This window comes from Rosa chinensis, chromosome 1 (genome assembly GCF_002994745.2).
Source record: "Rosa chinensis cultivar Old Blush chromosome 1, RchiOBHm-V2, whole genome shotgun sequence".
NCBI classification, from domain to species: Eukaryota; Viridiplantae; Streptophyta; class Magnoliopsida; order Rosales; family Rosaceae; genus Rosa; species Rosa chinensis.
Genome location: NC_037088.1, coordinates 61623028 through 61639214, shown reverse-complemented (window position 1 = coordinate 61639214; position 16187 = coordinate 61623028). Strand labels below are relative to the sequence as shown.

At 38.2% G+C, this 16187-nt stretch overlaps 1 protein-coding gene, 1 long non-coding RNA gene and 1 other non-coding gene across 5 annotated transcripts; all 3 read right to left on the bottom strand.

Annotated features, from left to right (window-relative positions):
• Positions 1 to 4814: 4814 nt before the first annotated feature.
• LOC121050990 lies at positions 4815 to 6420 on the bottom strand. Its single transcript, XR_005804661.1, has 2 exons — positions 6218 to 6420; positions 4815 to 5493 (listed from the first exon to the last, which is right to left on the bottom strand). It is a non-coding gene; the product is annotated as an uncharacterized LOC121050990 (long non-coding RNA).
• A 2357-nt stretch (positions 6421 to 8777) lies between these two features.
• On the bottom strand, positions 8778 to 8875 carry LOC112183180. Its single transcript, XR_002929771.1, has one exon. It is a non-coding gene; the product is annotated as a small nucleolar RNA SNORD34 (small nucleolar RNA).
• Positions 8876 to 10566: 1691 nt separating this feature from the next.
• Positions 10567 to 15312, bottom strand: LOC112192840 (leucine--tRNA ligase, cytoplasmic). Of its 3 annotated transcripts, none has more exons than XM_024332907.2 (3): positions 15161 to 15312; positions 11458 to 14736; positions 10567 to 10913 (listed from the first exon to the last, which is right to left on the bottom strand). In XM_024332907.2, coding segments are annotated over exons 2-3 (3261 nt in total). In that variant the 5' UTR covers positions 14718 to 14736; positions 15161 to 15312; the 3' UTR covers positions 10567 to 10912. The 3 variants fall into 3 exon arrangements, with proteins under 3 accessions (XP_024188675.1, XP_040367345.1, XP_024188542.1); XM_040511411.1 differs by having other exon boundaries at positions 11458 to 14750; positions 15161 to 15300; XM_024332774.2 differs by lacking the exon at positions 15161 to 15312 and adding an exon at positions 14846 to 15135.
• Positions 15313 to 16187: the final 875 nt, after the last annotated feature.

Sequence of the window (16187 nt, the reverse complement as noted above, 5' to 3'; positions counted from 1 at the left end):
GATATTATCCAACCATATTTGTTTGCAATGTGGAACCAACCCAGGCCTGAATCTTCAACCACTGTGTGTCCTCTGCAGCTTAATTATCATTAGCTTTTTTGTTCAATCAATCAATGGTTGGGGAAACAGAGTGACTGACTAATCTTGTTAACATATTATGCTTGTCAGCACAAGGAACTTGCTTCTATGATCGAGAGTGTTTCTGAGAAACAGCATTTTGCCACAAAATGGTTTCAACTGCCGAGATTGGATGTGATTTTAGTACAAGATGGATGAGGTAGATTTTTGAAACAGGGAGAAGTAATTGATTTAGCATTTATACTCCTGCATTAACATTTTATTGAAAGCACAATAGAGTATGTTTTGAGTTTGTATTGCATGTCACTACACATAAGATTATGAGAAGTAAACGAGGCAGGTCATTTAATTGAAGAGCTTACTCTTGTTTCCGTGCAGGAGCCATATATGTAGGAGTGGACTGAGTAATTGGAAAGCAGTGACCGATTTATGTAGGAGCCATATATGTAGCAACTGCATATGTGCATATTTTTGGAATAAATATATATTGTATCTGCTTTTGCTGTTTTTCATTGTTAGTTAGAATGCAGCAGTCATCAAGCTACTTTCTTCTTTTTTTGTTTCATTGTATAGATACTTGAATGTATGGATGATTGACAAATGCTAGCTCTTTTGGTACATTAGATGCTTGAATTAGAGAACTTCATTACATAGTATATTTTGAGTATTATATTTGTGCAAATATTTCAGGTAAAAAATCGATAATAAACAAACAATAGTGAATTACATTACGTTAATCACACAACAAATCATTTGTAATCACACAACGGTACCTATAAAATTTTGTTGTCTCATTAGTACTCACACAACAGAACAAATATATATCTGTTGTCTAATATTAAATCACATAACGGTATAAAAACAATATGTTGTATGACTTGTGAAGAATTTAACACTGAGCCTCACACATACAACAATTACTCTAGATATCTGTTGTGTGAAGGAACAGCCAACAACAGTTGTCATATTTTTCTGTTGTATGATAAGCTAACCAACAACAGTGTGGTATTACTCTCGTTGTCTGAGTGTCATTTTTCTGTTGTGTGAGAAGTTAACCAACAACGGTCCCTACTTACTTCTGTTGTCTGACCACATCGACACAACAATTGAATGCGCGGCATTCAATTTCTGGCATTGGCATGAGCAAAATTGGTGCAACGGTTTTAAGCAGTGCGTTGTGTCTATGATATTCACACAACGGTGTTTCACCGTTGTGTGAGTGTGCTCATCACACAACATCGAGATAGACGACAGACATGGTTCACATCACACAACAGATTTCCACCGTTGTGTGATGCAGTTTTTGTAGTAGTGTGAACTCATCAAGATCCTACAAAATTAAAAAAGAAACAAAAGTTATTGAACTAGTAGACTAGCAACAACACATTTAAACAGAAAAAACGAAGACAATTTCCAGCCACAAATGAAATACAAGTATATCAGATCTACAGGAGATAATAGCCATAAAACAGAGCATTAGTTCTAGCTCAAGCTGACTGCAGTACATTTTGAGCAAAAATACTCAGTTATAGATATAACAGAGATCAATTGTTTCTCATATGCACTAACTAGCAAATTCAAACATGGGACAAGTCCTTTTCCATCTGGTCCAGATAGGAACATGAACATCATCCAATCACACACAGATAATACACACACAAGACAATTCCTTAGCTTCAAGGACATAAGATTAGCAAGAACATAAGATGAGCACAAACACACTTAGCTATTCGTTTCTGTTAGTTGAATTCAACACCACACTAACAGCACGGCTACAGTATTAGCAGCTATTTGTTTCATGCATATGTAACATTACAAGCATTGTTAACAATGTATGACCAGAAATAACTTGATCTAGCTTGTCACTAAACAAAGAACGATCACCGCATTAGTTCTTCAGCTAAATTAAGCATCACATGCATGATAGTACACTCTAAACATTTTTATATGTTCCGAAACTCCAAGCACAAAAATTGTGCATACTTGCAGTAGTAACTACCAATTCTTTTCGAAATACAATAAAGCAAACTTTAATCATGCTCAGAGAATCTGCAGTTTTGCTTCTACAATCAAATTGCCCGAAATGAGGGCTCATAATTACTCAAATCTCAATTTCGAACCTAAAAGTGAGAGAGGTTACTAACAATCACAAAGATCAGAAGCTCCATGGTTCGCGAAAATTCAAATGAAGCTCAAATAGGAATATGAAATGGTGAGATTTACCAGCAATAACGAGATGATCGAGTGAATTCTTGATGGTTTGGAACTGAGCGAGATAGTTGGCCATATTGGAGCTCGATCTATACCAACAACCATGTGCAAATTTTCATGATCACCATACAGAGAATGAGATGGAGATCTATATCTATGTTTGTATTACAGAAAGAGAGAAGAGAGAGCTTGAGTGTGAGAGTGGTTGGTTGCTCTCACTCTGCTTACGCGATCCAGTCATGTATTGTAAAGCTCACATACCTTACTCCTTTTTGTGCAGATATGGAGGAATAAGAGAAATTGGGTTCCGTTTGATTCTATCTGCAGAGAAGAAGCATGACCCAGAAGACTCAAAGTCTGCGTAAAGCAGAGGATGGAGGCGAGGCCGGCGAAAATCCACGAATTGAAGAAGAGGAAGGAGGAGATGTCTGCCTCGCGATGGAGAAACGATAGGTTTTACCGGGTTCGATGTAATTTTCAGAAAAGGAGGAGGACAGAATTGGCAGTTAGAATGATTTCATTAAACTGTTTACTGTTGGAGCTCCGTGTTTTCCCAAAGCAATTCTTAAAAGCTACAAATCGTGGCTTCCCAATTTCGGCTTTACAGAGAAGCCATTTCAACCAAAAGCAGCTTTCAAAGATTTTACCAAACACCATGCTCTTGGCCCAAAAGCAGAAGCAGCCCCAAAAGCACCCTGGGAAGCAATGCCAAACTAAGCCTTAGTTAGGTAGCACGTGCAGTGCATGTGATTGCAGCAAACATAATTTTACTGTCCTCTGTGTTTTTTTAGTATTCCTTCACGGTTAACATAACAGAGCGTGTATTACACACACTGTTAAACCCCACTTGGATACCCACTCCAGGTGGTCAGCAGACGCTCTCTTATCATTTATAGATATTTATGGAGATTTGATTGATGGGTTATCTTGTGGGAGCATTGAAATTATATATAATATCATGAGAATCCCCAAGTCAGAAGTGTTGACGTTGTGTATTCTTATGTTTATTATAGATGTGACAATCATTAATGACATGTACATTGGTAGCCTTAGGTTTTGATAGCCAAAATAAAGTTAGCGGGTGTGCAATAGCAGTCCACTATTATTTATGGATCGAGTTTAGGTAGTTCTAAGCTTGAATAGTCAAGACATAGCTGACAGATGTGTAATGGCAACCCATTATTAGTATATTCGGCTTAGGTAGTCAGGTAGTCCAAGGCTTGAATAGCCAAGACATAACTAATGGGTGTGCAATGACAATCCATTATTAGTATATCAGGCTTAGGTAACCTAAAGCTTGAATAGCCAAAACAAACTAACAAGTATGCAACATCAACACATATTATTACATTGTTTAATTCTGTTAATGTTTGAGATTTAGCAATAGCTAAACTTCTGTTAACGCTGGTCCACGAAGTGAACTGCTACTTGTAGAGGTCTTGGTGTTTCTGCTACTTGTCAAATAAAATACACAGGGCGTCAAAGGGAGACCGCGGTTGGCGGTCTTCTCTACTCCGATGCCTAAGTTAGTCAATGTATTTGTGTTGACATAATAACGTTAGGTAAGTAGTAAATGCGTAGTTAATGAAGAGAGAGGAGAGAACATTTTATAGGTGAGGAAGAGACTGATCTCTTCATTGTTTTCGATGTGAGACTGATGTGCTTCTATTCCCAGCTCCTGATGCCTCAGCGAGGTGACCTTAGCGCGGCGCATTAGCGGTGATCTTAGGCTCAGCCGAAGCTTGGGTGATAGCCTATTTGATGGTGTTTCCGTAGGTCATATCCTTGATAGTTGTTGGAACCGGTGGCAGTAGTGTAAGCGTGACTCATTATAGTTAATTATGGTTAGGCAAATGCTCATGTAAGTACAAATTATGTGCTATGGCTTTTGTTTTCGGCAAAATCATGTGATCATCAAACCAATGGGTTGATCTTATTTTGTTTGGAAGTTTACTAGGTAAACAAATACTTTTATCTTTGTGCTGTTAGTTGAAACTTGAAGAAGAATTGTGAAATTACTGTACATGTAATTTTTAGCGAAAAAATGGCAGCTTGTAAATTTCTCAAAAAAAAAAAATTTGAGGTAAAAAAATTAAAAAAAAAAAACAAAAATCAAATGAATAAATAAACAGAAAAAGGGAAGGGAATGAGGAGATTCGAACCCAAAACAACCCAACCTTATTTTGTACATCAGCCACTGCACCAACTCGTCATTTATGAATGTGCTTCCACTTTTATCTAAATCTTGGCTGGTATCGGAACTGATTTTGCTCATTCTTCTTCCACCTCCAGAAACTTAATTCACAATCTGGGTTAGTTTGCTCAGTTCCATACAGTTGCTTGTTTACCCTTCCCTTTTTCTACCTCATTGAGTCTACATAATTTTTTTTTCCATCTCTGTATCAGCGTCTCACGTTAACGGCAATATGGCCAAACAGCAACGTGGACGGCTGGATTAATTTGCTCAATGAACAAATCAACGGCAGATTGCCCCAGGCTGATATCCACCTCAGGTGGATAGCAGATAAAATCAAAGTCCGATGTATTATTGATAATCTAAACTAGAATAAACATACGACTAATAAAATCAACTGTTTGCTTAATATAATAGCCATTCACAGAGGCCTTACATCACAATTTTCATTATAGACTAATTGACAAATCACAAACCTATCTTCCAAAATGAGAAAACAAAAAGTGAAGTATATCAAGAATACAGATTCTGTGGCAAACACCAAACCAATCATTAAGTCCTCACCCTCAAGGTGTAGGCTGTACACCATTACCTTGCTGCATAAATATACTTCAATACATCCGATATGGTTATGGAACTAGAGCAGCCCATCCTCATTTTAAATCACAAACGAAAACCAGCAAGGTATAAATTGAATCTTCTCTCGTATTCTATTCTATTCTATTCCTTCTCCCTCCTCCATCCCTCTTTCTTTTCTCTTCTGTCCATTCTCAGCTGAGGGAAAGCTTTCCTCCTCTTCGATCGATGTGGGACAGAATGCCTCTCCTCATAACTGATATTGTCGTAACACCGATCGAGGCATTTACTCCAGCACTATGCCACCCTTGCATGGTAGGTGTAGGTGCCACTCCTCTAGAGCACCATGATGTCGGGGTGCCCGTGGTTAGTAGTGTGCGGTCAGGTGTCCTGGTGACCGGGGCGGGTTCGTGTGCTGGACCTGCATAGTTATGCTGGTATGTACACACAACAAAGCGTATATGATCATAGAAAAATAAGCAGACAAAGTTTAAAGCATCGTTCAGTTGAGAAATTGAAATTGATTCCAGCGAGGCCTCAGATTTATATTTTCATTTATCACTATCTGGCTAAGTCAGATAATCAGGCGATGTAGGCAATATGTTTAATCCATCACTGGCCTCAACTGAATCTTGGAAAACCATCAAAACGGCAAGAAAATGTGATTTGGTTTTTAGAAAATAAACAAAGAGAAATTTTAAATTCTATTTGGAGAGATTGAAAAAGTTAAACATGAATATGAAATTGAATTAGGGGAGCTTGAATCTCAGTAAATCATCAACTCTGATATTTTGGGATGGGAAGAGGAAATACAGAGTTGGATGAATTGCTTGAATTGAAGAGCCATTGGCAACTGTGGCGTAATGGCACAAGTGAGTCATGAGGCTTTAGTTTTCACCACGGGCACCCTAATGGCCTTATATAGTCCTATACAACTGTGTCACTGTTTCTTCGACATAACCCATGTAGAAGTTCACATGTTCTATGACTAGTCAAACAATGGATCCAACACATAATATATATAAACCCCGCATATATTGCAAATAGACATGCTTCCCTTGAAAATAGAGAGATATTTCATGCATAGCTAAAATCATGTTTTTCCATCATTTTTATAGCAAATAAGAATATTTGAAACATATTACACAACCCACTCACATTGACAAGACGAATCGTCTTCTAGACTACTGATCGTAAATCGAGTCTCCTAATACGAACATTTTAAAAATAACTGTTTGATCTAACTCAAACCTCCAAAAATAGAAAGAGAGCACCAAGAAAAATCCATAGCTTTTCGTAGATTTTGAATTGGAGTTACTATGATCTACTATTTTTGAGAGGGAACTCGAGAGAGAGTCTCAAAATTTCTGAATGGAGAAGGCTGCTGATCAACCTATTTATAAGATTTGGAAACCAATAAAAAATTAAAAAGTGACATGCGTAACCTTAAAACATTCCAATTTCCACCAAGGTGCTGACTTTTCTTCTTTGCACGTGACAAAGTCCATATGACTAATATAGGGCTGCTACCCTTGGCAACCAAGTAATGTCTATCAACCAATACTCTTGGCAACCAAGTAATGCCCATCAAGTATCAACCAATAGTAAGGTGACACGTCACCAACTAATTTAATTTCCACCCAAACTTGAAAAAAAAAATCATTAAAATGGTTTGGGAACAAAAATTCACTGAAAAATGTTAAGAACTTGTAGCAACCTTTACTTCCATTTCCAACCTCAAAAATAAAATTTGAGCAACTTCAAAATTTGGGATTTCACAATCAACCCTCAATCTCGAAATTTAGATCAAAACGTTATTATTGACCGAACTTAAAATAAATTACAATTAAAACAAGCAATTGTCTCAAAAAATTACATGTACATTGATGATTGATTTCACTATTCTCTTTCAAGTTTCAAATAACAGCACATCTATCTTTTTGTTTAACAAGTAAACTTCCAAACAAAATAAGATCAACCCATTGGTTTGATGATCACACGATTTTCCCCAAAACAAAAGCCATAGCACATAATTAAACAATGTGATAATTTGGGTTTCCATTGTACACTTGTTAGCTATGTCTTAGCTATTCAAACCTTGAGCTACCTAAGACCAATATACTAATAATTGGCTGTTATTGCACATTTGTTAGTAATGTCTTGGCTATTCAAGCCTTAGAGCATCTCCAACAGAGTAGCTAAATTTAATTTTTAGCTATATTTAACTATTTTTGAAGCAAAATTCAGCTCCAACAGACTAGCTATAGCTTAGCTATATTTAACTTTAGCTAAATTGGCTAGCCATATTTAGCTAGAGAATCCTACATAGTTAAAGCAAAAGTTATATTTCTCTCTCCTCTTTTGTCCACATGTCAGTTTATGATTCGATGAAACATAATATATCAATTACAAATAGCTATCATTGATGGAGCAACATTGTTAAATCAATAGCTATAATTCACAAGTTTAGCTAAATTTAACTAAAAAATAAATTCTACTGTTGGAGATGCTCTTAGACTACCTAAGCCCAATACACTAATAAAGAGTTGCCATTGCACACCCGTTTAGCTACCTAAGCCCGATTCATTAATAATAATGGGCTGTCATTACACACCCGTTACTCCGTTAGTTATGTATTAACTATCAAAACCTAAAACTACCTAAGCCCGATCCATTAATAATAATGGGCTACCATTACACACCCGTTAATTATGTATTAGCTATCAAAAAGTAGGATTACCTAAACCCGATATACATGTCATTAATCATGGTCACATCATAAACATAAGAATATGCGCAACATAAACACCACCCTCTTTTGGCTAGAGGATTCTCATGATATTACATACCAACGCTCCCACAAGATAACTCATGAATCAAATCTCTATAAATAATAAATATCTGATATCCCCAGATGTACAAGCAGCTTCATAATATGAATTACCAAACCTAATCGAAGGCAATGATATAAAATCAAAGTCCGATTAATTATTGTTAATCTAAACTAGAATTATTCAACTGTTTGGTACTTTGCTTAATATAATAGCCATTCACAAAGGCTTTACATCACAAATTTTAATTGACAAATCACAAATCTATCTTCCAAAATGAGAAAACAAAACGAGAACCATCACCTCCTTTTCCTTCTTCCCTTTTTCTTCCTTGTTCGATCTTCCTTCTCTCGTCTCCTATTCCTTCTCCCCTCCTCCTACCCTTTTTCTCCGTCCTCTCCCTTCTATCCATGATCTCTGTTAATTTGAAAAAAAATTCCAAAAATGATTTCCACGGAATGGGAAAAACATACAACATGTTTTGATATTCGATTCACCTATATTCCATAGTGGATGTGTGCACGTCCTTATTTCTGTCCGCTAAATCACACTTTGAGAACTGGATTTTTCAAGATTGTAAATGCAAACTCCAGACCTTTCACGTTATACTACTGATCTGTGAATTTGGGTTTGTTCGTTCTTTAATTATATTGCTTCGTCTTGTTTGCTGGTCCATTCATCTTTCTTTTTTTCTCCAACGAATAGACATGAACAATATTTGTCCCTCGTCTCTACTCTTGTAGAAAGGAGATTCGTTTTCAATTTCTTCAGATACCATCATACCAAACAACCAAAATTCAAGCACAGCAAAGCGAATATGATTATAGAAAGAATAAGCAGACAAAGCATAAAGCATATTTCACTTGAGAAATTGAAATTGATTCCAGCGAGGCCTCAGATTATATTTTCATTTATCACTATCTGGGTGAGCCAGATAATCAAGCAATGTAGGCAATACAGAATGTTTAAATCATCACCGGCCTCAGCAACTGAAATCTTTGGAAAACCATAAAAAAAGGCAAGAAAATATGATTATTGGTTTTTTGGAAAATAAACAAAGAGAAATTGTGAAATCTATTCAGAGAGATTGAAGAAGTTAAACATGAATCTGAAACCATCATCAGCTCTGATATTCTGGGATGGGAAGAGGAAATACAGAGTTGCTGAATTGCTTGAATTGAAGTACCCTTGGCGACTGAAGCGAGTCGAGACTCGAGGGGCGGTAGTTTTATAGGGGAGCTTTGCTAGGGTTTAAGCGAGGCTTTAGCCTCTATTCGCTAAAAGCCCACTCCAATTTAGATTGTTCGGATCTGCCTCCAAGCCCAATACATTCATTCAATTGTGAAATGCTTACGAAGGAGATACAATATGGCAATATGCGATCACTAGCAAAATCCGTCAGTGATGGCAACAGAGCAGGTGTATTCCTCAGTTTTTTTGTCAACTCCACTTGTTTTCCTGATCGATGATCGGAATATAAAAGAAGAAAGGATCCAACCAGACTGCAATACACGTCGGAATCGCCTTCCTTGTTAGCGGTTTCTATGTAAAAGTGATGGGTAAAAGAATTATATGCGCCATATATACAATCCCAACTACAATGAGGACTATTGGAGTAACGCTTCCTCTGACGTCTGAATATCAGCAGACCCAGAAGCATCAACTCTCAACCTTAAGCTTATCCTCCTTTGAGTCCTCGCCTTCCCGTTGTCTTTCTTAATCAGGTGAAATAAGAAAAATCAACAAACTACTCGCCAAACTTCAACAATATCCCACCACTCTCTTATCTACATAACTTGATGATCACCCCAGGAAAAGTAGAAGAAGAACACAGAAATATCAGCAACAGAAGGTTTTGATAAAAAACAGAAAGGGAGATCAAGGCACTATGATATTCCTGGTCACAACTCACAGGGATGGTGCAGCTAGACCGATCATTCGTCCCTGAGAATATATCTCATGAGAAATTGTCTGAGTTTCCATTAGGATGACATATATGTCATTGCTTCTGTTGAATATGGGTTCCATACAACACCAGGTAACCAAAAAAGAGAAAAAAAATAAAAGAAAAAAGGATATACACTCCCATCTGTGTACTTTGGATCCAATCAAACTATCAACCAGGAGATTATTATCACAAATGATACCTGAACTTATCCTCTATTCTTGAAATATAAAAACTGTTGTTTTGGTTGAATACTGTTGATAAGATAACAAATCCAGATGTACTGAATGGATCTAAACAAACTTCAATAGGTGCAGCTAGGATGGTCATTCTTCCCTGAGTAAATATCTCATGAGAAATTGTCTGTGTTTCCAATAGGATGACATATATGTCATTGCTTCTGTTGAATATGGGATCCATATAACACCAGGTAACCAAAAAAGAGGAGGAAAAAAAAAAAGGATGCACACTCCCGTCTGTATACTTTGGATCCAATCAAACTTGTTGACAAGGACTCATATTCTTGGAAGAGATGTCTATGCCTCTATGGTACATTAATGTACCTATACATCAAGTAGACTAATTCTATACAGAGGTAGACTACCTCGATACAGAGGTAGACCAATTCAAGCTAGTCTGCTGTTTCATGGAGTCGGTCTACCTTTATATCAAATTTAGTCTACTTGATGTATTAGTACATTAATGTATCTTAATGTATCATAGAAGTTTTCTTCTTGAAATAATTTGGTTGAAAAGTAGAATACTGTTGATAAGTTAACAAATCCAGATGTACTACGAACAAACTTAGCTGTCCGTAAGATGCAGCCCTAGAACAAAACTACATAGTTCGCAAGTCAAAGGGGAATTAACCCAATACTCAAAAATTCAAATATAGTGCATCACACTCTCAAAGACTCTCACCCAGACCATCAATTCTTCACTTCGTTGAACCAACAATGGGGGCAGCAATATATGCACTTCCTGACTTCCTTCCCCACCAGAGTACATGAATATCATCTTCCAGTTCCGCAAAATAGTTTATTGACTATTATGGAGCTCTTTATCACCTATTGATGGTCTACACAAAGAAACAGAAATGAGGTTCATCCGGCATAAGTCCAAAAGACGGCAGACCCATAATCATAAAAACTAAGCAAAGGATAACCAAAATACAAATGAACACATTCATTACGATTATCGGCAAAAAGCAGGAGAATGAAAGCTACAGTGAAGAGAACAACAAAGAAACCAGGAATGACTACTGAATAACATTAGGGACAACATCATAAGTATGAGATGAGTAAAACAAAACTGGTTCCAGAACTCAGAACAGAGCAATTTTTTAATAATACAATATAATTCAAGCGCACCAATACAGAGCTCGAAAAACACAAACACTACATATTATACAATCGAATGTCTATATACAAAGTCGGTAGATACACAAAAATACAAATCAATGGCGACATTTCTCTTTATGCAACCACATAGGACATATATGTATATCAGCAGGAAAGGGTTGAAAAGATATGAACAAATGTTTATCATCAATATATGCAAATACCAATGAATAACTGCAAAAAGACTGCAGAATATAACAGTATCAAAAGGATTATAATTACCAGGTCAAGAAGATGGCAGTAGGGCTTCCGGGTGCTGGAGGATTCTGCTCTAACAGTTTGACAAGAGAACCTGCTTTAGAAAGTGCATCAGGATTTGTAGCAGACAATATTTCTACCTCTTGAAGACCAAGTTGTCTCTTAATTAAGTCCAAGTTCTCTTGCAGGACCTCAATCTCGCCAAAAGGCAGCTTCAAATCCAAGGCCTGAGCCCCAATTGCAATTGCCTCATCCTTCTTGAATTTCATGAAAGGCATACAAAGCTTTTGGATTTGTCTAAAATCTTTCGACTGACCAATAGAACTTTTTTGCAATGCTTCTTGCATCACCTTGTCTGAAGAAAAAGTACGACCGTCTCTGTTAAAGTTAATTTGGAGGATTTTCAGGCACTCTGCCTTCCATCCATCAAAGTGCTCATTCACATAAATTAAGCCAGTTAGATTGTGGTCTTCTGTCAACACTGTAACTGGAGTACCCTTCTTATTACCCTTCTTTGAGCCTAAAACTTGCTTTTGGAGGAGCTTCCTCATTAAAATGATTGATTCCTGCAAATACTTATTGGCACTCTGGAGGGTTAGGTCCGGAGCGTCAGCCAAAGGCCATCCTGCGTTTACCACAAACCCGTCCTTCTTCAAAAGTTCCTTCCATACGTATTCTCCATAGTGTGGGCAGATTGGAGTAATAAGACGTGTCTGCACATCCATAAAACGCCACACCAAATCACGGTTCATTCCCCCATCACCACATGAAAACCGATACTCATCCCTAGCAGCTTGAAGATCATAAAATCCAGTCTTGAGGGCTTCTCGGAACATGTAACCGCTGTAATTCTGCTCAGTCCTGTTCACAGCAATATTTATCTCATTCGCAAAGACCCTATCAGCATAAGTAGTTGGGGGGCCTGTTCTCAAAGAAGACTCTGCACCCAAAACTTCTTCCGTCCATGAGATCTCTTTAGTGAGCCGCAGGATTGCAGCATTGGCAGTGTCAAATGCAAAATTTGCATCATCAACACCATCTCCAGCATCAGCCAGAGAAAACCGAGTGGCATCAGCAGAAAATTCGTCAATTGCCTGGCGAATTGTTCTAAAGTTCCCTGTAGACTTGGACATTTTCTGAGCATTGAGCATTATGTGCCCATTGCATCTGAAACCACGAGGCCAGTGCTTCTTGGACATAATAGCTGTATGATTGTAGATGCAGAAGGTCAAATGATTTTGTATTAGATCCTTGCCAGACACCCGAAGATCAAAAGGATACCAATATTCAAACTCCTGCTTCATCTTACTCAGAATTGATGATGAGATCTCAGATGATTTAGGATATGGGCCATCACAGAAAACATAATCCCAGACCTCATCAGTCATTTGTTCAGGTTTAATTGCAGATTTGCTGGAACCATACATGTCTCCATTGTGTAGGAAGTGAGCAATGGTGTAATAAGCCATGTAAATAGTTGAATCAGACAATGACTCAACTAAGAATTCTTCATCCCAGGGGATGCGAGTCCCAAGACCAAAAGATCGTGAACAAGCCCACTGATTCAACCAGCTCAATGTGTGTTCAAATCCATGCCGTGTCTCATCAGAATACAAATTCATGCCGGACAAGCACTCTTCAGCCAGTTTTTTCCATTCAGTTTCCCCGTATGTGATGTACCATTGATCTGTAAGCGCAACAACACATTCATCACCTGATCGTGATAGTACTCGCTTCTCAGGTTCACTATATGATATTGCCTCCCCCGCCTCTATAAGCTTGCTCCTTATCAAGGGTTTAACCTCCTGGACTTTTCTTCCCTTAAACTCCCCCAAAATCATTGTTCCTTCATTGAATCCTTTCAAGTATGTCAACCTCTTGGCTTCTGCTAGCTTCTCTTTCTCATTCTGGCTTTTGATCTTGAGTTCTGCACAGACCTTTTCCGCAGCATTATTTCCAAATCCTGGAATATCAATGATAGGGATATTCTCAAAGGGCAGTACCCACTCATCTTTCACACCATATTTTGCCCTAAAAGCAGGTTTTGATTTCAAGTCATGCAAGGCCATATAATCATCCGGAGAATCGGTAGGTACACTGGTCACAATCCCAGTACCTTTGTCTGTTAGGACAGTCAACATAGGAAGAGCATAAATAATCTCGTTCAGTGCTAGTGGTGACTTCAATGGAAGGCCAATCAAATCATAACCAGTCAGTTCAACCAAGCAAGTAGGTTTCTCTGGGACCCTAGAGTACTTTTGATAAGCAAGATTACGTGCTGCTCTCTGAGTAAGAATAAACACATCTGTTTCATTGATTTCAAAGGCACCATACTTACCATCAGGCAATACCCATGCATTTGTTTGTCCATACATGGTCTCAGGTCTCAGTGTTGCTGCAGCAAGGAACACTTTTCTCCCCTCCAACACTCCCAATTTAGGAGGAAAAGGTGCCATCAGTTCCATTTTGATGACAGTGTATTCTTGAGGCTGAACTCCTTCACCACTGGACCTATCATGATCTGCACACGGTTGCCCATCCATCGGAGAGTATATCGTGTAACGGAGATCTTTGACAATCTTGCCCATGGATTTCAGTTTCCTAACCTGCCACCTCACAAAGGCATCGAAAAAAGGATTCATGTCTGTAGTAATAAAGGAACGTCTCCAGTCACAGCCCAGGCCAAAAGCCTTGAGGTCCTCCACTGCCAATGGGGGAAAATAAGTCAACCACTTATAAGGATCCTGAAATTTGGATATGTCACTGTCAGAGAGGCCAAAGCTTCGCATAATTTCCCATTGGTACACTTCGCCGCCTGATTTTGATGCAGCCTTCGACTTCTTTCCCTTATGCTTGGCTGGAGGTGCACCTGCATTGACATCCTCGGCTTCCACTTCCACTTCCTCGTTCCCCTTCTCCACTTTTTCGGGAAAAACAGGAGGTTCTCCAAACTGTTGAATCTCCCTAGTAAGCTTATCAGCTGAGGCCTTGATGGGCATGCCAGTACAGTGAAAAGCAAACGGCAGGAGCACATTTGCGCCTCTCAATCTATGATAGGCCGCAGCAAACTCCAGCTTCGAGAGTGAAAAAGCATGTCCGAGATGCAGAAAACCATTCATATAAGGGAAGGGGAAGTTTCCAAAGAACTTCTCCCCCGGTCCGGGAGGCTTTTCACAAGACTCTGCCCTGAAAACTTGTTTCTCCTCCCACCAGTTTCGAGCCTTTGCCTCGATCTCTAAAAGCCGGTCTCTCCTGGCAAAGCTCTTCCCGCCTTCCTCCGCCATATCACCACTAGTAAAGTACCTGCAAAACACCAACTGTTTCCATAAGAAAAAAAAAAAAAACAGCCCTATTCCTCCATCAAAATTGTTTATTAATCACAAAACAAACTCCCGCATTCACAAGTCACAACCTTTTAATCAAACTGGCACAGTGGAATTTTGTAGTCCACTTTATTCTCATTCTTTCTCTCAGTATTAGCAGCAGCACTAGTGTAACTGTAACATTAGCACTAAAAGTCTAAAACTAACTGGTGGACCAATTTATCTGGATGCAGCAAAAATTGAAAATACAACCACTCAATTTCTTTATCTAAAGGAATTCAATTTTCGAATCAGTACATCAGATTCATCCCAGAAATTGAGAGACTTTTAACATGCCCATATCCCTAAAACAACACAGCCAACCTTTGAAGTAAGAGATTGACAAGGAAAAACACCAAACCTACCCGAACTTGAAGAACAGAAGAGAACTGCGACAAGGAAGGGCTGCTGAAACCAGATGTGAAGGACTCCGCCGCTCTCAAGAGTAGGTTTACCACTATTTGATTTTCCTTTGTTTTTTCTTATACCCAAATCTCCTATTTATTTACGAAAAAAGCCCTACATTTACAAAAGTGTTTCATTGCTTGTTCATATTTGATAACCGGCACTTTTTTTTTTTTTTTTCAATAGCACGGGATTTGGAAGTCGTTAGGAGACTCATCTCCACACCTATATTAATTTATAAAGTTTTAGTGAATCAGGAGACTTAATATCTGAAACCCACACTATTATAAGCATTACACATATCTTCATCGAGTACGTCCTGCAAGAAAGCGGCAAGTGTCCCCTCCAAATATAGGTAGACAATCTGACATAAACTAATAAAGTGCGCTAATTTATTAGCTACACTATTTGCTTCATGAAATACAGGTCGAATTGTAATAGGATCAAAAGCATGCAAATAATCTCTTCATTCGTCAATGACGAAGTGGTGTTAACTCAGTGATTAGAGCACCCACTACCTATGTACGAAGTTATGAGTTCGAGTCACCATGAGCGCAAAAGTGAAACCCTTTGATTATCTTTTCAAAATAAAATAAAATAAAATAAAATAAAAACTCTACATTCGTCAACAATTCAACTATCCTTTGAAAAACACTCCATATCTTGATTTAATGATGTAACCAAAACAGCTGAATCACTTTCCATAACAATATGTTTTTTTTTTTTTTGGTTAAAACGGGGACCGGAAAGAGAGAGCTCTCCATAACAATATATTTCCACCCTTGATGAATGACTATAAGCAAACCCGCTCTACAATCTTTGAACTCGTTGTGAAGAGGTGAACACATATTGGTAAGGGACCGTGACCAGGCACCTTTAAATTCTTCATCATCATCTCTCACAATCACACCAATTCCGTCAACTCCATTCTCATGGCGAAATGCACCATCAATGTTTATTTTCAACTTTCCACGTGGGGGGAACTCC